Here is a 27,872-nt window from a genome sequence, read left to right on the forward strand (position 1 = left end):
GTGTACCATTACACCCTTAATATATATACACATACAGTATATATACACACATACATACAGTGTATCTCTGAGTTTACAGACAGCTCTCTGATTATTGTCAAGTCACTGTTACATGACACAATGAGGAGCTTCAGTAATTTCGTGTTGCAATAGAATTGCCAAGAAAAAAATTTGGCCGGGTCCCAAACATAGGTTTGTGTGGGGGGTATGTGTATTAAAGTGCAATCTAATCTAGTCTAATCTAGGTGATGCATAACTACTGTAGTGATATAGTAAGTAATTTTCAGAATGTCCCCCCTCCCAACATGATAAGTGAAAGCCCGAAAAATAGAAAACCCCTCTTTTTATCAAACGGCCCCATCACATTGAAAACATTTTTTGAAAAATTGCAATCTATTAACCCGTTTATAGAGATTGGCCTTTTACTGCAAGAAAAAAACGTTCGAACAGAATGAAGTAGTGGAATCTTAAAAACATACTGTACACACAATTTAAATAAATAGGGCTTTGGAATAAGCATTAGGTTAACCTTGGGCTGTGATGTGCCTATTTTGTTCCTTTCGTGCCTATGTGTATTGATAGGAGTTTTTATAAAAGTAGGTGTGAGTGAGTGTTCTGCCGTGAACTGTGTAGCCACAGAAACTTCTTGACGCACCCACCCCTATATGCTGTACCAATAGGATATCCTGCCATGTTGCACTGTGGCTACTTTCACGCTTAGACCTGACTGATGAATGCCAAACGATGTGGGGGCTTGTGCATTTATAGAACATAAGCAAGGGTGTCTGTATATACTACATGCAAGTTCTAGAGGGTGAGCGCTTACAGTGCGTGGGGGGGGGGGGGGGGGGCAACGGCCCACTCCAGCACATCCACGTGCTCATCCCAGGTGCCCGCAGGGTGGAATGTCTAATCTTAATCTCCCTTAAGAAAGCGGCTAGGGGGTCTGCTAGACATTCAATTCAAGTTTTTACATTTCCTGTTAAATGTACGTAGCTTGATTTAAGCCACTGCATTAAAAATAGAGCACATTTAGAGAACGCAAAGCTGTGAGAGAACAAGACAGACAGCAACAGTGTGAAAAATGGTGTGAATGTTTGCAAGTAGGAAAAGGGGCTTTTTAGTTGGTGGACTGCCCATCATGTCCAGCAGGATGTGAGGTCATATGACTAGGATGGCTGGTGGGCGGTGAGAAAAGACTGTGGTTGCCACGGCAATAATATAACTTTTTTTTTCCTTTTTTTTTTTTTTTTTTTTAACTGAACTGAAACGAGGCTCTCAATGAAACGTATATTGGGGGAAGAACAGCCTGGTGCATAGGAGGTGGGGCAGACAGGCCACAAGAGTCAATAGGATGGGAGGAAAGGGCTGAGATGATCATGTGTGTAGTCTGGGGACAAAAGCAAATAGAGGGTGGGGGAGGCAGAGGGGGAAACAGCGAGGTGTGGAACACAATGCGAGACATCAGATAAAGCAGGCACTGTGGAAAAAGTGAGAAAGATGAACCAGAGGCCAGAAAAAAGAAGACAGAAAGAAAGGGGGGGGGGCCTTCAATGTGATGTAGTAGTCATTCAACACAAGCGTTTGGAAGAGCAAGCCGTGAAGAAAAGGGTGCAAATTAAGTCTACACAATCTGAAATATTAAATCTATTTTGGTTTTTAATGAAGAAGGAGTGAATTAGGGAGGAAATATGAGAGTCGATTATTAAAACCAAAAGTGAGGAGAAGCGAGTGAAAAAGTGGAGAAGGATGGGGGTGTTGAAAGCTGTTCCTGGTGTTTTAAATATTAAACCTATTTCAAGTTTAATGAAGTGCAAATACTATTGGGAGAGACTTAACTTGAATACAGAGAGAAAGGGGGCAAAAGGGGGATCTGATTCATTATTTTAAGTGTTCACCTTTAGACTGCAGAGGCTTTGGGAGACGGGGAGCAAGAAGAGAGAAAGGGAAAGAGCAAAAGTTGACGTGGCAGTTCAAACACGAGGTGAGCGGGGGGTAACGCCTGTCTGCAGGTCTCAGGTGAGTTCTTAGGGCCTCACAGCTCGAGAGGCTGAGAGTCTCAGCGCTAACAACAAAAAACACATGCAGCACATGCCCGGCCAAAAGGAATAAGAACGCGTCGACTCTGAAACATTTTTTTTTTGTCTCTGTGGGTATGTGAGAGAGAGGGAGTTGCTGAAGAGAGGAGAGACAAATAAAGACATTAGATTCAGAAAGAGAAAAAAGATTTTAGATGTAATCCATGTACAACAGCTAGAGGGAAATGGCAAGAACAGCCCACATGTCTGAACTCTTCGTCAGTGAGTGTTTCATTCTGGCCTTATACCAAGTTGCCAAAATTCCTCCAAGCTCCCCAAAAGGTCATTGAGACATTTCAATAACAGTAACAAATAAATAAAACGGATATCATGTAGTGTTGTTAGTGGTATTGCGAACAGATAACGTGGGTTTATTCTTGGGGCTACAACAAAATAAAAGCAGTAATTGTGCAAAAATTACTGTTTTAAAAGTTTAAATTTTACAAAATCTATGAAAAAATTTAAAAATACACAATACATAGTTAGCTGGACCGAACAATGACATAAATAACTTATGCCCACAACACACAGAGCTGTATGGCTGAACTCCACTGATCCAAATCTGTATTTATAATTTCATACTAGATATACCTGTAGGTAAAAAAAAAAATAAGTGAATAGTCTCCATTCATTTCCTTTTTTTTGTATTGTTAGAAATTCAATAGAGCTACAGCAGACAGGGGAATCTACTTCTTTCGTGACAATCGTGCCATGCTTTTGTGTAATGGATAAAAAAAATAAAATAAAAAAAAAAAAAAAACAGATTCCATGACTCGACTAAATGTTCTAAACACTCAGAAGACCGAAGATAGTCGTTTATCCATTGCAGCAACTTGATGTGTCTAAGAGACAAGGGCCTGTGCTGCAGAGAGCTATAGTGTATTTTTGGGGAGGCAAATGTCCGCTTCAGGAAACACCAGGCTGGACACACAAAGGCATGAATATTTGTATTAACAATAAATACCTGACATATTTTTAAATTCTTCTTTTAAATAAATAAACAACACGACTACTAAAAATATGGAAACAAAAAAAAGTAACATCAGCCGCAATAAGTGTAAGCACAAGCAAAGTGATGAATAGATGAATGCTTAAAATCAACGATTTATTCACTAATTGGCAGTTGCTATGTACTGTACTTAGTACAGTACCGTACGGTAAGAACCATAGTTTTTTCCCCATTCTCATACACGCCAATAAAGCTGAAATTCACACATCATAGCATAAAAGGGGAAAGATTTGGTGTCAGTTCATTTTCTGACAATCAAATCCCTGAGTGACATTTTATAAGTGTGAGATGCAAAACGAGAAGATGGGGTAATATTTAGCATCAGTGGCACATGGATTTTTTTATTTTTTTTATTTTTAAATAAGTTGACAGTCTTTGATCTGGGGATGTGTTTCATCCCAGGTCAGGCAAAAACAGCGGGTACCAAACTAAAAATAATTTCAGGTAATTATTTAAAGGTTTGCGACATCAGCTGGCAGTACTGGAGTCTATTTAAAACGTGTCTTTTGAAATTGTCAGCACTAATAAAATGTAGAAGAAAGAAAATGCACGAAGATAATCAGATTAGTGGAGCCAGTCTATAAAAAAGTTCTTGGTCTATCTCTCAAGCTCAAATATTTGTGTCTGCACAAAAGGTGAACATCAGACAAGCGGAGATCACGTGTAACAGACAGGAAGTCGAGCGTGTGGTGGCCCAAATAATAACATCAAGTGAACACAGCAGATGTTTGCAAGGGAAGAGGATCTAAAGAAATCAAATCCTCATTCGTGCTACTGTTTATGTCAACATGGACAAGCCACACTATCAAATGAACGCCCCAATGGACAGCTTAAATACGACCATACATCATCCGTATGTGATAGAATAATCCATTCAAATCCTTTGTCAGGAAATCCTTGTTTTTTCATACTGTTGCCATTTGTAAAACATCAATAATGATCATGATAAGTATAGTACTGTAGATATGGCTGAACTAGAGCAGAGGCAGGTAGTAACAAGCTTAGACACTTTTCCTTGGGTACCTTTTTTGAGAGAGTACTACTTTACTTATAATGCAACATTGTTAATTTCACTTTAATATTCTCATTATAAATTATTGATGCTGTTATTCTGTAACATTGGTGTGCTGTACCATAGACGTCATCATTATTATTGATGGGTCAGCTTGGCCATGCACTGCGCAACTCCTCCAAGCGGGGCTGCCCAATTCAAGAGGAGCGTTTCAGAAACGCGCACGCAGCGAACTAATGGTGGACTTCGGTTCAAAAAGTACGAAAGCTGTACCGCATTCAAACAGGAAGGATTGTCTCAGGAGTGATTTGTTCGAGGATTCAAAGTACCGTAATTTCCGAATATAACGCGCAATTTTTTCCCCCAAAGCCAACTTGTAAAATCATAGTGCGCATTATAAACGGGTACATGGATGGAGACAGTGCCTTGCAAAAGTATTCGGCCCCCTTGAATCTTGCAACCTTTCGCCACATTTCAGGCTTCAAACATAAAGATATGAAATTTATTTTTTTTGTTGTTGTCAAGAATCAACAACAAGTGGGACACAATCGTGAAGTGGAACAACATTTATTGGATAATTTAAACTTTTTTAACAAATAAGAAACTGAAAAGTGGGGCGTGCAATATTATTCGGCCCCTTTACTTTCAGTGCAGCAAACTCACTCCAGAAGTTCAGTGAGGATCTCTGAATGATCCAATGTTGTCCTAAATGACCGATGATGATAAATAGAATCCACCTGTGTGTAATCAAGTCTCCGTATAAATGCAACTGCTCTGTGATAGTCTCAGGGTTCTGTTTAAAGTGCAGAGAGCATTATGAAAACCAAGGAACACACCAGGCAGGTCCGAGATACTGTTGTGGAGAAGTTTAAAGCCGGATTTGGATACAAAAAGATTTCCCAAGCTTTAAACATCTCAAGGAGCACTGTGCAAGCCATCATATTGAAATGGAAGGAGCATCAGACCACTGCAAATCTACCAAGACCCGGCCGTCCTTCCAAACTTTCTTCTCAAACAAGGAGAAAACTGATCAGAGATGCAGCCAAGAGGCCCATGATCACTCTGGATGAACTGCAGAGATCTACAGCTGAGGAGGGAGAGTCTGTCCATAGGACAACAATCAGTCGTACACTGCACAAATCTGGCCTTTATGGAAAAGTGGCAAGACGAAAGCCATTTCTCAAAGATATCCATAAAAAGTCTCGTTTAAAGTTTGCCACAAGCCACCTGGGCGACACACCAAACATGTGGAAGAAGGTGCTCTGGTCAGATGAAACCAAATTTGAACTTTTTGGCCACAATGCAAAACGATATGTTTGGCGTAAAAGCAGCACAGCTCATCACCCTGAACACACCATCCCCACTGTCAAACATGGTGGTGGCAGCATCATGGTTTGGGCCCGCTTTTCTTCAGCAGGGACAGGGAAGATGGTTAAAATTGACGGGAAGATGGATGCAGCCAAATACAGGAACATTCTGGAAGAAAACCTGTTGGTATCTGCACAAGACCTGAGACTGGGACGGAGATTTATCTTCCAACAGGACAATGATCCAAAACATAAAGCCAAATCTACAATGGAATGGTTAAAAAATAAATGTATCCAGGTGTTAGAATGGCCAAGTCAAAGTCCAGACCTGAATCCAATCGAGAATCTGTGGAAAGAGCTGAAGACTGCTGTTCACAAACACTCTCCATCCAACCTCACTGAGCTCGAGCTGTTTTGCAAGGAAGAATGGGCAAGAATGTCAGTCTCTCGATGTGCAAAACTGATAGAAACATACCCCAAGCGACTTGCAGCTGTAATTGGAGCAAAAGGTGGCGCTACAAAGTATTAACGCAAGTGGGCCGAATAATATTGCACGCCCCACTTTTCAGTTTTTTATTTGTTAAAAAAGTTTAAATTATCCAATAAATGTTGTTCCACTTCACGATTGTGTCCCACTTGTTGTTGATTCTTGACAAAAAAATTAAAATTTTATATCTTTATGTTTGAAGCCTGAAATGTGGCGAAAGGTTGCAAGGTTCAAGGGGGCCGAATACTTTTGCAAGGCACTGTATTATATATACTGTATATATAAACCGATTTTTTTTTATTGACACGGCCACGTTGTGTTGAATAAACGTATGCGCCGATCCGTTGCCGACCATTATGGTACCTGACGTCACCATTTTGTTTCGGTAATACTTCACTCTGACCGGCTGAATGATTTCGTCTGTGTTAAATTCAGCTTTTTTCACTCTTCATAAAGCACAGAATTTAGTTTCTTGAACTCATTTGAGTCAATGTTTATTGCAGCTCCACAACTCGGACCATAACAAACGTAACAACACAGACTTCCTGTGTGTGTCCGTCAACTATATCTGTCCCTCGGGAAACTCAAACCCAAATAACAAAAGTTCCTATTGTTACTGTCGTGTCGACAGCGATGAGCTCGGATTTCCGACTTACGTTCTCACTTTCATTTTACCGTATCAATCCATGGTTGAAACATTAATTCATCATGATGAAACGAGCAAGTTATACAGCAGCCTTTAAAAGAAAAGTCACATCTGTTTTGTTTTCTCCTAGATTCTGGTAAGTTGGAGAAGTTGTCAAATCATATTATTACCATAAATATTGTCAATTTATGGTAATGTTTTGAACTACCAACATGCTAAGCTTGTGCTGTGTTTCACCAGTTAGTAAAATGACATTTCTGTATCTGTACACGAGGTCTTGTATTCTTCTATTTATTGGTGCTAAGATTAGGGTGCGCGTTATAAACGGGTACAATAATTTTCCCTAGATTTTACAAGTAAATTTGGGGTGCGCATTATATGCGGGTGCGCCTTATACTCGGGAAATTACGGTAATTATTGTATTTTTGGTACCATGCATGCATTTTGAAACATTGTGGACAAAAATGGAGAAATTAGCCTCTAAGGCACTGGCATCATAGTTCACAATATTTACGTAAAATAAATGCTACCTGGACGTTTTTTTTGCTTTTAACCAAAAATCGAGAATCGCTTTACATCCATATCTAAAAAGAATTCAGGGATTCAAGCATTTATTCACAATAATTTCAACGTAAAAACTCTTTGTTGTGGTAAGGTGGCGCCACAGTGAACTTAAAGATGAGCTGCACATTCGACATAGAGTGGTACCTCTACATACGAAGTTAATTCGTTCCAGGGCCTTGTTTGTAAGTCGAAATGGTTGTATGCCAAGCAGGATTTTCCCATAAGAATACATTATAATCCCATTAATTCATTCCACGGCCCAAAAACATCCAATAAATCCTTAATAAATACTGCTGGTACTATTACAAATGGCAATTACACATAGCAAAACACATAAATTATAAATAAAAATCGGAATAATAATATAACAATAATAATAATTCCTGTAATAATGTAACGAATCGGGTTCTCATATGGCGGACGTTTTTTTCTGTATCTGAACGCACCGCGTGGCTAAAGTGACAGAGAGAGGGAGCGGTGTGGTTGAGTTTACTTTCGCTTTCAATGTTTTCTTGAGAACACCGTCAACTTTGGCGATCAGCAGGCGTTTTGTGCTGGATAAGTTCTGAAATAAATGATAAAACCTGACGAAGTTGGCGATTTCTTTGGCTATGTTACCACAATAATAATTGCCATCTTTACTTATATAGACTGGCGAACGGTGGTCGGAGGAGGACTGTGAAGATGTATTGTTAAGCCAGTTCACTGATGCGTACCCCACACTTATATTTTTCTATAATTTGCATCTTCATTTTAATGGTAAGCGTCACCTTTTTCCTTGTTTCACCACCTGTACCATCCTTTTTGAAACCTGTGTTGATTTCTCACACAAGAAAATTTGTGAGCCCTTGAGCACCGGTCCCGGCTGGAACAACGATAAGAAAACACAGTCCTCCCTTGTATTCATTCAGGGCATATTGAAAAACAACAGAACATAACAGTCCATATTTGGGCATATTGATACCGTCTACGATCGTCAAGGCCATGAGAAGGAACACTCAACAGATTAATGCTACAATGATCTCTTGCAAGCATAACAAAAGCATACAAAATATAATGTATAATGGTTGTGTTTTAAGCATAAATAAAATTCTCTCAAACTACCTTAAACACAAAAACACTATGAACTCCTAAGAAACACTTTTTAACACTTTTTAACTTTAACGTGCACATTACTTAAACCCCTTTTATATTTATAGAATGTTTTTTTTTTTTAAATTCTTATTCTATTCTTTGCACAAGTGACGCTGCTAAAATTAGGACAGCATTGAACTATTTCCGTCATGTACTTATTTCATTCTAATTAAGCTATAATTATGCACTTATATCTCTAGAGCATATATTTTCTATTTACAGTATTTATTTTATTTATGAAACACTAAGGGTGTAACGGTACATGTATTTGTATTGAACCGTTTCGGTACGGGGTGCTCGGTTCAGAACGAAGGCGAACAGGACGAGTTTGTGACGTAATGTAACCCTTACTTTTAGAGGCTGTGAGTCGATCGGGTTATACTTTCTTTGTGTAGATTATATTTACTGCGTCTTCTCTACTATAATGAGGATCAACACGGTAGGACAGTATATAACCCAGAAACATCAACAGCGAGACAACGTGGCCGCCGCGAAAACGCAGTGAAGTCAAGTCGATCAGCCAATGCACACCAGTCGCACTGCGGCCGCGTGTTAGACGCGTCCCAGAAGCGGCTCAACGCGACACACGCGAAAAGAACGGCAGAGTTTATTATTTGACGCGAGACGCGGCCCTCCTGCGTCAATACTACTAGCTAGGATCAGGCAGACCGGAAGTCACTCGTGTAAAAATACGGGGGATCCGGTCGATTTTCAAACTAATAAGCATCATAACCCACTTTTTGAGTCCATCAGATTTCTTGAGTGGTAGATCGGGGCACAGTTGACTTGCCTTTGTTGATTTACTGCTGTCTTCTCTGCTATAATAATAACCAGCACGGCCCCGTGTTCAATACAAAACCCTCCGACCACAACAAAACAAGTAGGAACTAATATTCACATAGGAACTAAAGTTATACAACATAAAATATACAATATAAATGAATACTACATCACATTTGTAAAATATAAACACATAATAAAATAAATAATAGCTCAATTAAATAAAATAAATAGAAATGTGCTAAAATACCTGTAATTAAATAATAAGAATAATACACAGATCCTGCTTATACAATTACATTTATTAATTTCTGTGTGGCGCTTTAACTTGAGAAAATCCACCAATAAAGCTTTTGAAAACCGTTCATAAGAAAAAAAAATGATTCATTGAGGCATTTCATTTGTAAAATACATGGTAAAATCTTTGTCATTGGGATTGTCTTTCTCGTTAGCACAGGACTTCTTTTTTGTTCTTTCTTTCAGAAAGAAAGCTGACCAATACGCGGGGTCTGAAAGGCAAATTGTTGTTGGATTATTATCTTTAAATTAGGGGTGTCAAACGATTAAAATTTTTAATCGAGTTAATTACAGCTTAAAAATTAATTAATCGTAATTAATCGCAATTAATCGCAATTCAAACCATCTATAAAATATGCCATATTTTTCTGTAAATTATTGTTGGAATGGAAAGATAAGACACAAGGCGGATATATACATACAACGTACTGTACATAAGTACTGTATTTGTTTATTGTAACACTAAATCCACAAATGGCATTATTAACATTCTTTCTGTTAAAGTGATCCACGGATAAATGTTATAGTTACAAGTTATAGTCATTTTATATTAAAAACCCCTCTTCATGTTTTCGTTTTAATAAAATTTGTAAAATTTTTAATCAAAAGTAGAGTTAATATAATAATAATAAGAATAAAAATAACAATAATAAGAATAGAGTGACCAAAGTCTGAGTAAGTTTTACGTGTATTTTGCATAGCTATTTTGATATGTAATGCCAGTTCAATTTGCATTGTTGTTTAACTGTGAGAATAGGGCCTCATTACTACAGACTGAAGTGCTTTTCTTTTTGTGAACATTATTTTTTTTGAGAGGGATAGGAATATTATTTTTGTTGTGCTTTCACTAAACGATACTTATGTTTGTTGTGAAGGAGAAGCTTATGCCAATAAACGGCGCGGTCCAAAGAACGCCTGTGTCCACTCGCCTTTATAAAATACATATCTCTGTACATATCTTACCCAAAATACAAAAAGAGACACATAATTGCCACTAAAAGAAAGAAAACTTACCGAAATATGTGTGGAGCACAAACAGCAATTTGCATTGCATTGGGCATAGAGCATAAACATCTCACAACTACTAATTCTCCAACGTTTATAAGAAATAACATTAGTATGGAACGGCGCTGCCCCCAAGCGGCCGGTGGCATTCACATCACTCTTAATGTCCATAAACGGCCTTATTGTAATCTGTTTAAGGCAATGTGTGAGCTGGTCATTCAGTGCATGCGTTAATTGCATCAAATATTTTAACGTGATTAATTTTAAAAATTAATTAACGCCCGTTAATGCGATAATTTTGACAGCCCTACTTTAAATACCCGCTTCTTTTTGAGCAGAATTATCGCTTTGTATAGGATAATGTTCCTATTGTTGAAAGAACAAAAGTGTGTAATAAACAACTAGCACATTTATATTTTGCATTTTGTTTTCTTACTGTACCGAAAATGAACCAAACCATGACCTCAAAACCGAGGTACGTACCGAACCGAGATTTTTGTGTACCATTACACCCCTATCAAACACATATGTTTATACTGGAGTGCCACGTCCAATTTCATTGTTCACAATGTTTTGTTGTAGTGAATGAATCCAACATTTTTTAAACCGATACCGATATTGATAACTTCCTGCTCCTCAAGACCAATACCGATACGATAACCGATAATCTATATATAATTTTTCAATGTATATTCACCTGAGTTTTTGAACACCTGTAGGTCAAAAACACTAGTGGTTGATTCAGCATAGATTTGCCTTTGACCGAACCAGCATTTTCATGCTGACATGAACATTATCATAATGAACAAAACAAAGACAAGAACAGTTTTGACTTCAAATATAATGCCCATTTTATTTTTTTCAAATAAATATATTTTGAGTCAATCACAATCAATCAGTCAATATCAATGACGATGTGTTCCCCTGAACAATGAGCACTGATCTAAAACAAACATTAAACCCAACAGGTATTGTGCTTTGTCAGCAGATAAAACATTTGGCATAGGAAGGCTTGTAACTCAGTGAAGGAAAAATACAGCCTCTAGAACAGTAACAAAACTTTGCATACTGGCAAAACAGGAGTGTAAACAAACGCACACATCCCAATCCGACACCGTGCCAAAAATATTATTAATAGGCCCGATAAGATATTGTTATCAGATTTTTTGTGATGACATCATAATTCCTATTATAGGACCGATAATTATCGTGCACCTCTATAAAAAAAATATTTTTAAAAAGTAGAAAATCAACAGTGAAGTCTATGAACGATGTTAAGAATGCTATGGTAATTTGTTTAAGAAAATGACATGAATGAGCTTGTGTTACTATATGAGCAAAATACAACAAGCGCAATAAGAATCATTTGTTATTCAGTTTTATTTAGAAATAATAGCTTTCCCAAAGTGTTTGGCTTTAAATGGTTTCTTTTTTGAGGGAAATTATTTCATTAGGTTTAGATTTTTTTCTTTTCATTGTCTTCATGCATGCACTTGTTTTATCTACGAGGCACATAAGAATGACAGAAGTGAGAGGAAAAAAGCTGTCATAGTATGTTGGAGGATTTTTCCCTTAACGGACACCACTACTGACAAACCGTAAAAAAGTTACCCAAATCGACAAATGATGATTTTTTGCCAAATTATATTTTTCATTGCTTCTATCCATCCATCTTCTGTGCCGCTTCTCATCACAAGGGTAGCGGGGACTTGGAGCCTATCCCAGCTAACTACAGGCAGGAGGCGGTGTACACCCTGAACTGGTTGCCAGCCAATCGCAGACTTTTAGTTGCTTGTATAATTCAATTTTATGTGTACAGTATATGACTACTATTAAAACAATCAATTTCCCATTATTTAAGTTTCCAACCGATAGGGTTTTTATGGCTTCAACTATGTCTTGCAATCCTGTGTAGTACAGTATGTAGTAGCTTTAAAAAGGGCTGTACACGACTTTCTAATTCCTCAGACATCCGTTGGCCCCCCAACTGATTCGGATCTCAAACTGCAGGTGACAAAATCCTTTACTTACAGAGACTTAAGACTTAAGTGGACATAAGCCTGAACAGATCCTGTGTATTTTTGACCGACACTTGGAATAAACTGACACTACTTTTGTTCCAGTGATTTTATTAGGTTGGGTAAAAGAATTTACTTGCTTCACATGAGAGAACAGAAGAATGTGCAATCAACCAAAACATCACACCACCCAAGTGACGGGTATACTGTACATGCTCCTTAGTCAATAATAACCTCACGAAATCCGTTTTGGAAAGAAATCCTCAATGTAGCATTAATCAACACATACTGGTATTCATGTGCAAACTGTCATATAAAAATGCTCTTTAGATCGCCTGGAGGCCGGTTTCAAAATGTCGCTTTGTTGTTTTTTTTTGTTTGTTTTTTTGTTCTTCTTGGGAAGGCACTAACTAAAACTGCTAATTCCTACATATTTGTGCATAGATCAGAATCAAAATTAGTAGGTGCATTATAAGCATGTATTTGCTTATAATTTGAGTCCTACGTCCTTTTTCCTCACTCTACCTATCACTTGTCTTACTTTATTTCTCTTTTCTAATTTCAATATCTAGTTGACTAGTCTCTTCATCACTATTCACCCGGTGTCCCCTCTGGGGAGGGGCTATTTTTCAGGCATAGCCTCCTGACTATCCGAACCCCTCGCTGGATGGACGTTCTTCTTGCTGCCCCTTCCCCGTCTCATCTGGCTAGATGGACCTCCTCTTGTTCCTTCACTCTATTGCATCTCTATAAACTGTAACTCTGTCTGCTAATTCCCATTAGCAGTCCTGGTGCATCTTGTCTATCCGTCCTGGGAGTGGATCTCTCCTGACTGTGGTTCTCCCCAAGGTTTTTAATTTTGTCCAAAGGGTTTTTGGAGTTTTTCCTTGCCGACATGGAGGGTCTATGGATGAGGGATGCCCAGGACTTGGACTAGAACTTTATTTAATTCATCTACTGTTTCTGACTGTGTATCATATTGCCTCTGCAAAGCCCTTTGGGACAACCTTGTTGTGATTTAGGGCTGTACTAATAAAATTGAATTGAATTTAATTGAATTTAATCGATCCTCGGAGCCGGGTTTTTTTTTGTTTTTTGTTTTTGTCTGAGGGCTGATTGACTAGATCATGTAATTGCCGGATTGTAATTGGTACTCCATTGTTTGAGCATGGATTAGAATTAAATGTGATAGCTAAATTTTAGTAAACAAATTGATCCTCGTATACAGATTTTTTTCCCTAATAGCTGAATAGTTACATTAATTTCGGAGTTAAAATTTCTACTCCTCAATTATTCGTGGAAGTATCACAATGAAATTCGGTGGTTGTATTGTAGGTATGTATACGCATGGATCCTCAGGGCCGTCTTTAAATTTTACGTCTTAGGGTTAATTATTTACATTTTATAATTGCGGACTAATTATTGCCTGTACGTTCCGAGTTAGGCAATAGAGGGAGCTGGACAGTCGTAGTTCAATTTGAACTTGTTGAAGGAGTGTTTTGTGAAGAGTCCAATAATTACTTTATTTCAAACACGGGCTTACACTCTCTAAAAGTTTCATGACTTATACCCCCACATCATGTTAGTTATTTGGAATTGATCATAAGGTTGTAGGGGTTGAAACAATTAGTTGATTCGTCGACACTTTGACTTAGTACGCCTCCACGATGGCTAATGCGCGGCGTCGATTAATTGCCAGTCACATGCTTTAGCAATTTGCACAAACAACATGGATGCAGAAAAGGCAATAGCTGAACAGTCAAATGAAGCAAATGAGCTGTAGCAGCACATTCATTGTGTGGAAGCATTCTACAAAAAAATGACACTAGTAGTACAGTCACTTGCAAATTATGCAAATAAACACTCATCCGTCACAATCTTTCATCTATCCTGTGATTACAATATGATCCCTGACACTTTGTGTTCAAGAATCTGACTGGCTGCTACATGCACTTCCAAGAGGTTCGAGAGCAGTTAAAAAATGTATCAAACTGGAGTTGGATGACCTGGTGAAATCCATCTGTTGGATTCCTGATTTAAACACCTTCAGTTCATCTCGACGAATAAAAGCGAGTCCACCTGTTGGGCCACTTGAATACCCTCCTTGGGCAAAGCTACTTGCAACAACAGGTAAATGCACTGAAGCTTATTAAATATCCATCACGGTAATTTATTTACATTGTCATTACCTGTATTCAATGAGGGAAAATCCATTCAGCGGAAAAAAGACAAACTCAAATGGGATTAGGAGCAACTTTGGGGTCCACACTTTTCAAAGTGAAAAGAGGGAAGCAAGTTGTTGAAGCATACACGAAGAGGTCCCGGATAATTTGTTAGCGCCCACGAATCCAACAATGTATGTTGCTGTTGCGCTGGACCAAGAACGAGATCAAGTTTACCTGTTTAGTCAAGTCATCTAAACGTCAAGCTACAAGCACACGGAGTGAGATTTTTTTTCTTAGGCCAGTTTTTGTATTTGCACTTACTCAATGGGAACCAGTATGTGTATGGTACATACAATGTACAATGGGAAAGCTGAGTAGCACTTTGCTGTAATGTCCAGATGCTTGCTATTCTGCATAAATACTGTGCATGAGCGCTCCATTATTAGTAAATACTTATACTCTTCCCTTCTCTTGTGATTGTTTCAAAACTCAGAGTACTGCAGCTAGCAATGTCTGAATTTGTGTTATATTATTTTCATTTAGAGTTTTGAGAGTCTCGATTGTCCGTGAGCTTCTGAATGGCTGACTGTAATGATAAGCAGTTCAAGGGTGGGCCCTGCGCCACTGGGAGAGTGAGCTTTGGAAGAGGAAAGTAAGAAAGAAGTTGCATGGCTTTAAGACAGCAAGTAACGGGAGAAAAAAATACTCAAATTCAACATAATGACAACACCAATTAACTTGAAAGTCTATGACTGAATTTGACCCACGCTATTTGTGCAGTGAATCGCTGCAAATAACACCCCCTAAAAGTGATACAATCAGTGATGAAGTTATAAAAACCTATATTGATAATGTGATGATCTTTAAAAGTGAAAAGCTTTGTTTAATAAAAGCTTTACTTCAGGATGGGTAATAGCTTACAATTGCCACCACATTACAATGGTAAGCAACATTACGCAGGTCACTAAACACAGTAAGAACACAGCATTCAATCACAACATATAAGCAAAAAAAAAAAAAAAAAAAAAGAATAGTTGACAAATAATAAAGTCTGTGGATGATATCCAGACTATTCCGAACTTAAGGCACACAACAAACAACTGTACATTATGGAATAATTTACAAGTTGAGCTTTGAGGCATGCTGGGATGTCAACTTTGTCAGCACTACTAGCCTTGCAAGCAAGAAGGTACTTCCTGATTCATTGATTCATTATGCAGTACGATCTTGCAAACCTCAACTATCCAACCACTTCCCCCAGTCATCTGATGTTCGAGCCAATCAGGAGAAAGGGGCGGAAACTGCAGACATGATCATGAAGCAATTATCTGGCTGAATACAATGTCTGAGTGCAAAGCGGTTGCTGTAAATCAGGGGTGGGGCAAACTGTTCCACAGTGGGTGCAGGTTTTTCTTCAAATCCATTGAGAGGACACCTTTTCACCAATTTAGTGTTTTACAAGTGCAATCAGTTGATTGCAGTCAGGTGCTTTTTGTTTCTGCTGAAACCTCTTTGGTTAAAATGTCTGTGCTCGATCGGTTAGAACAAAGACCAGGACCCACAACGGCCTTCGAGGACCGGTTTGCCCACTCCTGCAGTGGATGGTTTTAATTTCTGATGTTTTGTCGGAAATACACTTAATTTCCTCATTTAAGGAAGAGCAAAGAATGTAACAAAAAAATCAATCTTGTGTGCCAGTTTACAGCACAACAATAGTTAAATGACAAATTTACCGTAAATTACAACACAAATAGGATTTCATACACTAACAAATATCAAAATGCACCATTTAAAAGTACATACTGTAAATTGGATTACAGCAACGCACACACTCTCGTCTTGCCCTGGTGACCTGTGTGAGAAAGTCGTCACCTCATGCGAGCCATTTCTGTACTTCCAGAGGCTTATTACAAAATAAGAGCATCCATAAACTTCCTGCTCAGCCTCTGCAACTGAGTAGTCTTTTAACCAGCTATCCAGCCTGTTGTCAGCTCTGGTTCCTCAAAGGTTTGTGGGCATGCATCTTATTCAGATGATAACACTGGTATATTATGTACATGCATACATACATACACACACATATAATATATATATATATATATATATATATATATATATACACTAGTCCTCAAAAAATTTGCATATTGTGATAAAGTTCATTATTTTCTGTAATGTACTGATATACATTAGACTTTCATATATTTTAGATTCATTACACTCAACTGAAGTAGTTCAAGCCTTTTATTGTTTTAAGATTGATGATTTTGGCAAAAAAAGTCCAGAAAAACACAAAAATCCCTATCTAAAAAAATTAGCATATTTTATCCGACCAATACAAAAAAGTGTTTTTTAATCCAAAAAAGGCAACCGTCAATTAATTATATCTGCTATGTATGTAATACTTGGTCGGGAATCCTTTTGCAGAAATGCCTGCTTCAATGCGGCGTGGCACGGAGGCAATCAGCCTGTGGCACTGCTGAGGTGTTATGGAGGCAGGATGCTTCGATAGCGGCCTTAAGCTCATCCACAGTGTTGGGTCTGGTGTCTCTCAACTTCCTCTTCACAATATCCCACAGATTCTCTATGGGGTTCAAGTCAGAAGAGTTGGCAGGCCAATTGAGTACAGTAATGCCATGGTCAGTAAACCATTTACTAGTGGTTTTGCCACTGTGAGGAGGTGCCAGGTTGTGCTGAAAAATGAAATCTTCATCTCCATAAAGCTTTTCAGCAGATGGAAGCATGAAGTGCTCCAAAATCTCCTGATATCTAGCTGCATTGACCCTGCCCTTGATAAAACACAGTAGACCAACACCAACAGCTGACATGGCACCCCAGACCATCACTGACTGTGGGTACTTGACACTGGACTTCAGGCATTTTGGTATTTCCCTCTACCCAGTCTTCCTCCAAACTCTGGCACCTTGATTTCCGAATGACATGCAAAATTTGCTTTCATCTGAAAAAGGTACTTTGGACCACTGAGCAGCAGTCCAGTGCTGCTTCTCTGTAGCCCAGGTCAGGCGCTTCTGCCACTGTTTTACACGCGCCTGTGCATAGTGGCTCTGGATGTGTCTATTCCAGACTCAGTCCACTGTTTCTACAGTTCCCCCAAGGTCCAGAATCGGCCCTTCTCCACAATCTTTCTCAGGGTGCAGTCACCTCTTCTGGTTGTACAGCGTTTCCTGCCACACTTTTTCGTTCCCACAGACTTCCCACTGAGGTTCCTTGATACAGCACTCTTGGAATAGCCTATTCGCTCAGAAATTTCTTTCTGTGTCTTAGCCTCTTGCTTGAGGGTGTCAATGATGGCCTTCTGGACAGCAGTCAGGTCGGCAGTCTTGCTCATGATTGCGGTTTTGAGTAATGAACCAGGCTGGGAGTTTTTAAAAGCCTCAGGAATCTTTCGCAGGGGTTTTAAGTTAATTCGTTGATTCAGACGATTAGGTTAGTAGCTTCTTTAGAGTACCTTTTCAATATATGCTAATTTCTTGAGATAGGGGTTTTTTGGGGTTTTTTTTACTTTTTTGCCAAAATTATCAGTATCAAAACAATAAAAGGCTTGAACTACTTCAGATGTGTGTAATGAATCTAAAATTCATAATGTCTAATATTTATCAGTACATTACAGAAAATAATGAACTTTATCACAATATGCTAATATTTTTAGAAGGACTAGTATATATACTGGCGGTGATAATACTAAAAAGATGATGATACTGCTGTATGCATGGTGACTCGCTGATACTGGGTTTGTTGTCTAGCTACATACAGTAGTTCAATGCTTTGTTGAAGCTAGCTTTCCCACCAGGGTCATTGTTAGATTAACGTAGATACATACAGTACTAGCATATACGGTATGTATTTGGCCACATTTTTTTTACCTCGTCAAAGAAAATTGTGAGTGGTTTTCACAGCTAAAAAAATCTATTAGCGCTTTTACAACAGCCACAATGATGCTAAAACTCTCAATCAGAATAGAAATCTGTGCAAGGGGGGATTTATGATTGTTGCAACACTAGGGTCAGGGTCAGTAACGACAGTAACAGGAGGAAAATATGGTGATGGTCACCCTCCTTTACAACTCCCGGTCTGCTAGGTCAAACAGGAATCACTCCCTGAGCCTTTGCTAGAACATCTTTATGTCGACAAGACAATCAAGCCTGATTTTAATGGGACTGATATCACCGTCAAGCCAATGGAGTCAAGTTCTTCCACACAAAGGTCTCAAGCCTACCCATTTAAGCCCAGTTGTGGTAGGACAGCAACTCCTGACCATTTCTACAAGACTGAAGTAATTAAGATCAATCGTTAATCAAAATTAATTGATAAATAAATGACAATAAATGCCTCTGCTACATGTTTTTCTCTGACCACCATTCATTCACCATTCATGTACATAGCACTTTCTTCAACATGTCTACCTTTTTCCTTATGCTTGCCCTTTCCAGAGGTCCTTCCCTAAGTCCCGCAGAGAGGGGGAGGAGTTTAGGATAGTGAGGACGCACTAGTAATCCGTGCAGTGACCCAGGTCAATTCAATTATCCTGTTTTCTTTAGCTGTGCGACGTGTGTGCCCATTTCACAGCCAACTCCCTTAATGCGCCCAGGATTAGCTTCTCTTACTTTTAATGATCTAACTATCGACGCCTTGGGCCCACAGCGCACTTAAACCCCTCCAATACACACACACATTCACACAGCCAGGTACGTCTTTCTGAAGAATTAGTTTTTGTGCAAAGAAATTAATTAACAACTGAGAACCAAGAGAGGCGCTCTCAAATGAAGAAGTTTATTTCAACGTGAAATTTCATTTGCTTCTTGGTGTGGGTAACTGAGTGTGAGTGTGTTACAAAAACAAAAGCAAGAAGTGGATTGTATCATCCATCTGCATTTAACCCCACTTCACCTCACACCTCCAAGATTTGAGATAATCATCTTAGTCCTAACACGTTAGTGTGGAAGCAAGCTAATCTTAACCCTGGAAGAGGAAAAGAGGTCATTGTTGACTAGTAAACTTTCAGTACAACACACGTCATATTTTTACATGCTGTACAGAAAGTACTTGATGCAGTTGCTAAATCTAACTCGATAATGGAATTTAATCAAATCAAATTACAAAATTCACATTGAAATTAATAGGTTCTCCTATATGCCAAGCAGAAATTGGGTTGTTTTGTGTAATGCTGCTTATAAATTAAATAATATTCTGCCCTCTTCAAAGTACAACTCCAAAACCTTTCGAACCTGTAATGCATATATCCGATAAAAACAGACCAGCCTTTCGTGGACTTTGTGTCCACTTATTTAACCCATCACACCCTCAGGAGTTAGAATGGTGTGAGTTTAGCCTAAATTCAATGAATGTTAAACATACATGAGAAAAACTAGAGTTATGTGTAGTGTGTTTCTGGCTTAGCAGGTATTTTTGTGACCAAGTGCCAACATCCTTACTCAAGTTAAAGGAACACCAAAACAAAGAAAAGGTTGTTCTGTCAAGTGAATTCATACCTTGGATGTCCTGTCCATTGTAGTTCCAGCCTGCCACAGCGAGCATGGATGGCAGTGGAGATCCAGGCCTACTGTCCCTGTCTCTCTCTCTGTCCCGCTCTCTGTCCCAATTCCTTTCAGCCTGCTGGGTTATATGTCTGACCGTGTCCTTGTTCTTCCTGTTCTTCCTCCGCCCCGATCCTGATAGGGGCTGCCAAGATCCATCCCCACCTGCACTTGTGCCCCCTGTTATCTGATCCCTTTGGCTCTGGGCAGCACCCCTGGGGGTGTCCCGGGGATGCGAAGAGGAGGCAGGGGACACCTGTTCCTCTTTGACGCTGACAGGCCTGTAGTCATGCGGCCAAGCAGGCTGGGAGTCGTGGCAAGTTTCCTCCTGGCTCTCGTGGCTCTTGGGGGGTTCTTGGTCCTCCTTGCTATAAGTGCTACCTCCCTCATGGCAGCTAGCGATGGCAGAGTCCCCGGAGGAATTAGCGGGGCTAGTGCGGCGCGCCAGCCAGGGGGAGGTACTGCGACCGGACATGATGGAGGCGAGGGCTTCGGAGGCCATACCCACTATCCCACCTCCTCCCAAACCCAATCCGGCTACTACCCCTGCTCCTGTTAGTCCAACTCCTCCTCCACCACTTCCACCACCAGCACCTATGCCAGCAGTGACAACGGCTCCCATTTCAAAGTCAGCCAATTCGTCAGCCATCTCAGAGCGGATACTGATGTCTAGGGCGGCCTTAATGAAGCTGTGGCACGCTTGTACAATGTCTGTCATCTGCAGGTAGCTGGCCGCCGACATGACCTCGATGACGTTCTTGCTTGTTAGAGCGAGGTGAGCCGAGTACATGAAGTCGAGGATGGCTTTGAAGCCTGTCGCAGTGACAATGTCCAGGTGAGTTACTGTAGTCTGATGGTGAGGCTCTGAACCTTTTTTAACCTGAGGCATTAAAAGAAGTACAATTTATTAATTAAGGTGAGACATCATGGAACAACAGGAATCACTCCCTAATCAGAAGGTCAAGTGTGGAAGTTTAGAACCTTTACCTGGCAGTAAAGAGTTTTGAAGTAGCGGGAAGAGCCCAGGAGGATGTTCTTGTGAGCTTTGAAGATCTTTCCATCCACAATGACACAGGCGTCACAGAGGATTCCATGTTGCCTCTGCTCATTGAGCTCTCGGAGGAGCTGTCGGTAGTGAGAGGAAATCTCCATGTCCTCCTTCCTGTTGTTCATCTGGGTAGCTGAACAAAAGCCTCGCTTGTGCAATTCTAAAAGGTGGAGAGAAAAAAAAAGAAATACATTTGAATACATCTCTACAGACCTGATTTAAATCGTTTATGGTCACAAGTCACCATACAAACAACCAACACAACTTATAATTTCAGTCAAACAAAATACTAATATAACAAAAACTCATTTAATGCAAACCACAGCTTAAAAAAGTGTATTTTAATACCCCAAAAGTACTTAATAGGTTCACTATTAAGGCAGCTGTTCACTCAGATTCAGATTGTCTTTGTCATTGACAACCCAAGTAACACAAGATGACAACGAAATTTTGTTTGATGAGTGAGCATCGGACCGCAGCTGGCAATCCTGCGCTGCCAACTTCTCTCTCCAGAAATTATGGAGCCAGTTACAAGCAAGTTACAATATAAACAACATATATCATAAAACATAGCAGGGATCCGAAACAACGTACAGGTCACAATGCAGGAATTTTTTTTGTCTTGACAGGAAGTAAAACGGTCATGAACGGCCGGACGAGGGGGGCGGGGGGTGGTCAGAGATCGGAGAAGGAGACGAAAGCGGACTGGAGGGAGGGAGGGGTGTGTTAGTGTGTGTGTGCGCGCGAGTGTATCCATTCATTGACCACACTTGACAGTGTCTCTATGATTCTCGTTTTATAGCAACAGGAACATATTACTTTATATATATAATTAGCTATGATTTTAAAACATAATATACACAGACTATAAATTGTATTGGCACTGTCGTGTATACATATGTCATAGTACGTGATGTGTATATACAGTGTGTATACTGTATATACCCCTCTACTGTGTTTTAATAACATCTTCTGCGAGGCTCCACTTTTTACAATGACAGACCTTGTGTTAAATCAAATACCTATGATGTACTGCCAACATAAGTAAATGGTCTGCAATCCAATTTGTAAAGTAGTCGTTGATGGAACGTGTAGTAATTTAAATTTTCCTTTTGATCAACCGACTGCTCCTATATCAAATATTTAAGAAGTGAAAAAGAGGGATGTAGGTGTTGCTGCTTGTGTGCAGCCCTGCAGCCAGTTTATGGATGTTATACTATGTCACTGATTTCAATAAAAGTCAAGTCAAAACTGTAATTTATCCTTTTCACACAATAATTAAATGGTTGTGTCAGAAAGACCACAGGCATAAAATCAGCGTCACACAAATAAAGCCGATAGAAGCAAAAACTCAGCAAATAAAAGAGCTAGGAACATTGTTATTCTGAAGTTTCAATTCTAATGTAAGGAGAGGGGGAATAAACTGTATTTAGCAAAAGAAAGAGACACCAAGCTTAGGATCTTTCAATAATGAATGTGACATAAAAGACAATGACATCAACAGAAGCCGCATCTCAACCGCTGTAGTTTGATGTCTAAAAAGAGCTCAGCAATAAATACACAGAAATCTCTGTTTAAACACCGGCTGACAGGTTGACTGGGGTGCGTGTTTGTCGACGAGAAAAGGTGTGTGTGTGTGTGTGTGTGTGCGTGTGCGTGTGCGTGCGTGTGTGCGTGCGTGTGTGTGTGTGTGTGTGTGTGTGTGTGTGTGTTGGGGGGGGGCTCATTAGATGTGACAGTTACACTGCAACATTTTCGCAAAAGTGTTAAGAAGGATAAAAAGGTAAAATAAAATAAAAAACACGCACACTAAGGGCAGACCACCAGCATAAAATTTGGCATTACATTATAAAGATGGCCTCACTTACAAATACAATGCAAGACAAAACTTTCTTGAACTTTCACCTCAAAGCTTTTGGTCTTCACTGTTCAGTCAAGGTGATTGATGCTGACAAAGACTAGCCCATTTATATCAATGAAGTGACACACGTGCATGCATAAATAAAAAACATTCAGATTAGAATTTGTGAATTCTATTCAAAATCGCTCAGCTATTACCCATTTTTATTGCACACAAAAGGCACTTCAAGCACAAACACAAAGAGATGGAGGTGATAAAAAAAAAATTTAAAAAAAAGACAATGAGGAAAATGACAAAGGCAGGTGTGCACGTCGTGGCATACATACAAGGAGATGGCGGGAAAACAAAGCGAAGCAAGCCCAAACATGAACACGTAAAGCAGTGCATTATCCAGAACATTAGCAGCTGCCTTTCCCGCTCTTGTCTCGACGAGGACTAAATCGCCAGGACGCAGAGTGTTACCAAACGCAGCGGTGATTTGTTTTGGGAACGCCACAGCTGTCAGGTTTCATGGGCCGCTCGGAGAGATGACAGCTCGCCTTGGCCAAGGTGACAGCAACGTTTGCTCCGGGGCCGGCACACTTCAGGTCATGTTTAGCAAAGCTCTGCTCAACCTGATGGCTTGTAGGATCACATAAATCCACAATGTCTCCCACGTCCACTCGGACAAACGAGTCTCATGTGAGAATGACTGGACCAGTGCACGGAGGAGGGAAAAAATGGGTTTGATCAATTTTCAGCTAATTCCTGACCTTTTCTTGGAATTAGTGTTTATTTGGACCAGCAAAGGGTGAGAAATGTATGAATGTGTGTTTCATAAGGCAAACAGTTTTTTTTCTCTGGTTGACGCATTGCTGAAAAAAAATCTATTGCGGTTCTAACCTTGAGATATTCTTTCCTTTCTATGTTGGGTTAATGGAAATATTGAGAGTCTTCTCCAATCACCTTTGCAGACAGACTGAGTAGCTTTAAAGACACAGCGTCCTTTCTCTTGCCGCTCAGGGCCACTTGCATTCAACTTTGTAAAGCCAGCCCATTTCTATAAGATGAAAAACACCTCTATAGCCCCATGCAGCATGAGAAAGGGCCTTTATTCATCACACTCTGTTCATAAACTTTTTTTCTTTACCTAGAGAAATACGGGGTCAATCTCCAACACACATTTTTTTTAAAGGAAACTGAAAAGTCACACTGAAAGACCAAAAAGTCAAGCTTTCATCTCTTTGCTCCACCATCCATTTCAAATTGCCATCATACTCATGGGCAACATGTTCAAACTAGAAAATTTAGGAGCTAAAATAACAAACAGCATGCTTGCTAAAAGAATTGGACAGGACAAATAAGCATCATTTGACTGGAGAACAGTTATCAGAAAAAAGGAGTAAAGTTTATTGGCTTTCTTTTTAATGGTTTTTAGTTTTTTGGCAGTCTAATCTCGAATAGATTTTCCCTACCTTGAGATAAGAGTATGATTAATTCTGTAGACACACTCGTCGGGCGAAAAAAAAAAAAAACTTGTACAGTGGCAGAAAACTCCGCTCTGAGACCCCCAATTTGGCCAAACTTCAAAATTGTCCGATATGCATGTGTGATACATCATTGGAAAGCTTAAAATCTCAATTTTCTGGGGGAAGAAAAATTTTGAACAGGAGGGCATTTAAAAAAAAAAGTTTTTTAAACAACAAAACCGTATCTGGAGGTGAGAGCACCCGAGAGCAGAATTACAGACGCCATGATTTTAACGAGACATTATCGCATACTTACCTTGTTTCGATCCAAAAACTCCATGTAGAATGTATCACTGAGTGTCAAGACACAGCTGTGAATGGCCAAAGCTGGATTTTTGGGGGATTTTATGGGTGAAATATGGTCATATAATAAGGGTCGCGATGCAGAAATCGCAGACATCAAGGAGTGGTAAAAATGTTTTTCATGTATTTACCCTTGTAAACATTTTTTTTTTTTCAATTTTTCTTTGTTTGGATTGATTATTTATCATTTTACATTTCAGTGAAAATGCGATAGTAACAAAAAAATACAATTAAGCCACGGTTATGAGGGAAATATCTGTGACTTTTTTACAGACATCATTTTTTTCACTGTGACATATTTTGTTTAAAAGTTTAAAATATGCGAGTGAATCATCAAGTCGTTTTTTTTAACGAAATATTAGACATCAATTAATGATTCAAAGCTAAAAATGACAGACATTTTGAATAATAAATATAATTAATTACCTTCGTTTTATGGCTGGGTTGAAACAAAAGCAGTTGCGCGACGTCTGTAAAAGGGGGTCTCTGGGGTAAAACGGAGAAATTAAAAATAGATCACGGGCTTAATGCACCATGAATCTGCTATGGCAGCATATAGGCATTGTTCTATCAAACACAACAGGTGTTTTGGCTGAAAATACAGCAGTTTCTTTTAAAGAGGAGTGCAAGAGCAGAAACTGCTTTTTCAGTCTTGTCTGTGTTTTCCGCCATATATTATATATACAGGACTGTCTCAAAAAATTAGAATATTGTGTATTCTAATTTCCTGAGACAGTCCAGTATATTAGGGCTGGAGCTATCGAATAGTTTAGTAATCGAGTAATCGACTGAAAATTCTATCGCTTAATCGAGTAATCGGATAAAATATATATATTTTTAGGTAAAGAGAAATTATACATATAGATGAGAAAAAAAGAGATTTCAAGTAATATTGAACCATTTTCAGTCAATCAATGTCTTTATTTTCAATGTTTGTTGAAAACAGCCAACAATTGCATCTCAAATGTGACTAAAAAAAAGACTAATTCACTGCTTTCACTGCAAAAACTTTTAGATCTTATAAAAAATATACATATATATTTCTTACCTAAAAATGTCATTACGCTTGATAACACACAAAGCTTAAAAGGTGTTTTTCCTACATGTTTCAATTGAATTTACACTTGTGTCAAGCTATAAGTTCTAGTTAAGTTTTAAGTTGGTCTAAACTGTAAGTCCTGATAGGATTTAGAGTTTTTGCAGCGTTCAAAATAAATGCTGTGCTGTATTGGAGCACATTAGGCACCAGTGCTACTTGGTGTATTATCCAGCAATGACTACTGAGCTAAAATTGACAGTTAGCATTATTATGTTTTTATTTTACACCCTAATCACTCTACAGCGCTGTTTTCACAGACTAAATAAAGCCTGTATGTAAGAGTTAGCCACGCATCGACAGTGGTCATAATGAATAGAAACCTAGCCCTCCGCAGGGATAACGTTACGTGAGCGAGTGAAAGTAACGTTAATCTTATTTATGAGCGCCGAGAAGTGTACAGTTTTAAGATGGCCGCTGTTTTATTAACGCTGCCGAGTCGGTCATTTCGCATCTAGTTCTACGTACATGCGATATCTATGACACGCATTAGACGCTACCTGCTAGGCTGCTACCACCGTAGCAACATGCAGGTGTAGTTTTTAGCAACGTCGGCACAGTTTGTAATGGCTGTCGGCTGCAGTAAGGTATTTTTTTTATTGCTTCTTCCTCTACACACGTGACGTCAGCGCGTTGTCTCGCATTAAAAGTAGTCCAGGCAAAACGTGATGCTTAGAGCTGGCAAAATTAAACGATTCCTCAAGGTGAACAAAATTACTCGGATCAGTTTTCAAACTGGAGTTACTTGAGTTGCTCGAGTATTCGTTTCAGCTCAAAACAATATATACTGTATATTAGTATATATATAGTATGTATGTATATACTACAGTAACTCGAGTTTAAAAACTGATCCGAGTAATTTTATTCACCTCGAGGAATCGTTTAATTTTGCCAGCTCTAAGCATCACGTGATTCACGTTTGCCCGGACTATTTTTAATGCGGGACAACACGCTGACATCACGTGTGTATAGGAAGAAGGAATAAAAACAATTTTTAAAAAAAACCTTACTGCAGCCGAAAGCCGCTTCAAACTACGCTAACGTTGCTAAAAACTATGCCCGCATGATGCTAGCTTGGTAGCAGGTAATGTCCGATGCGTCTCATAGATATCGCATGCATTTAGAACTAGATGCTAAATGACAGACTCGGCCGCCACTGGGCAGCGTTCCATCTTTAAGCAGTAGACTTTTCAGCGCTAATAAATTTAACGTTACTGCAGGGGTGAAAGTGGCTAGAATTTCTTGCCGGAACTCCCCGACGTAAAGGTCGCCACGGAGCCAGAAATTTTATTTATTTATTTTTCATTCAAAATTGTATTTTTTCAATGATTTGCAAAATAAAAGTTAGCAAAACACCAATAACCCCAACCTCCACCTCCTAATTTTTATTTTCCCTCATTTCCTCACATACTAAATGCCAAATCTCAATTTTAACTACTCAAGACCATAGGATATATATTAAAATTGAAGTAAATGTAAACATTTACTTTTTTTATTTTTAATAATAAAGATATAAGTGACATACTTTCAGAAAAAGAAGTACAAATGACTTATATTATGCAGAGTGAAATGGAATATATTTTGAAGATCGCGCAAACATCAACTTTTTTTAAATCATAAAGAAATAAATAAGTAGCCTAACATAAATGAACAAATATAAGTCCAAAGTGCACATTGAGAGCTAAGATGTTCTGAACCTCCTCATCAGAGAAAATAAAACAAAATATGATAAATAAACCTCCTCAACTCTTTCGTTGCTCTTAAAGATTTGATCCATTTTTTGTTGCTTATGTATGTAGCTTTTTTTTTTTTTTTTTTTTTTTTGCTGTTCCAGAAAACATGCACATTTGAACCAATCAGAGCTAACCATCTCTACTGATCACATGTCAGTATGTCAGCCAATTGAACGGATAAATGAGTCCAGGCATTTTGCTTTGCTGCGTGCATTCGCACATTGACGTGACTCATCATCGTCAGACTCAGATAACCGCAGCAGCTTGGG

At 39.0% G+C, this 27,872-nt stretch overlaps 1 protein-coding gene across 3 annotated transcripts in view; it reads right to left on the bottom strand.

Moving 5' to 3' along the window:
- zbtb46 (zinc finger and BTB domain containing 46) overlaps window positions 1-27,872 on the bottom strand; it is a 127,769-nt gene that overhangs the window by 58,320 nt on the left and 41,577 nt on the right. For all 3 annotated transcript variants that reach the window (XM_057858575.1, XM_057858568.1, XM_057858561.1), the window contains exons 2-3: window positions 21,042-21,262; window positions 20,010-20,934 (exon numbers count right to left, since the gene is read on the bottom strand). In XM_057858575.1, coding sequence (XP_057714558.1) covers window positions 20,010-20,934; window positions 21,042-21,262 — 1,146 coding nt within the window. The remainder of the gene's footprint in view (window positions 1-20,009; window positions 20,935-21,041; window positions 21,263-27,872) is intronic.

Source organism: Corythoichthys intestinalis, chromosome 2, assembly GCF_030265065.1.
Source record: "Corythoichthys intestinalis isolate RoL2023-P3 chromosome 2, ASM3026506v1, whole genome shotgun sequence".
NCBI lineage: Eukaryota > Metazoa > Chordata > Actinopteri > Syngnathiformes > Syngnathidae > Corythoichthys > Corythoichthys intestinalis.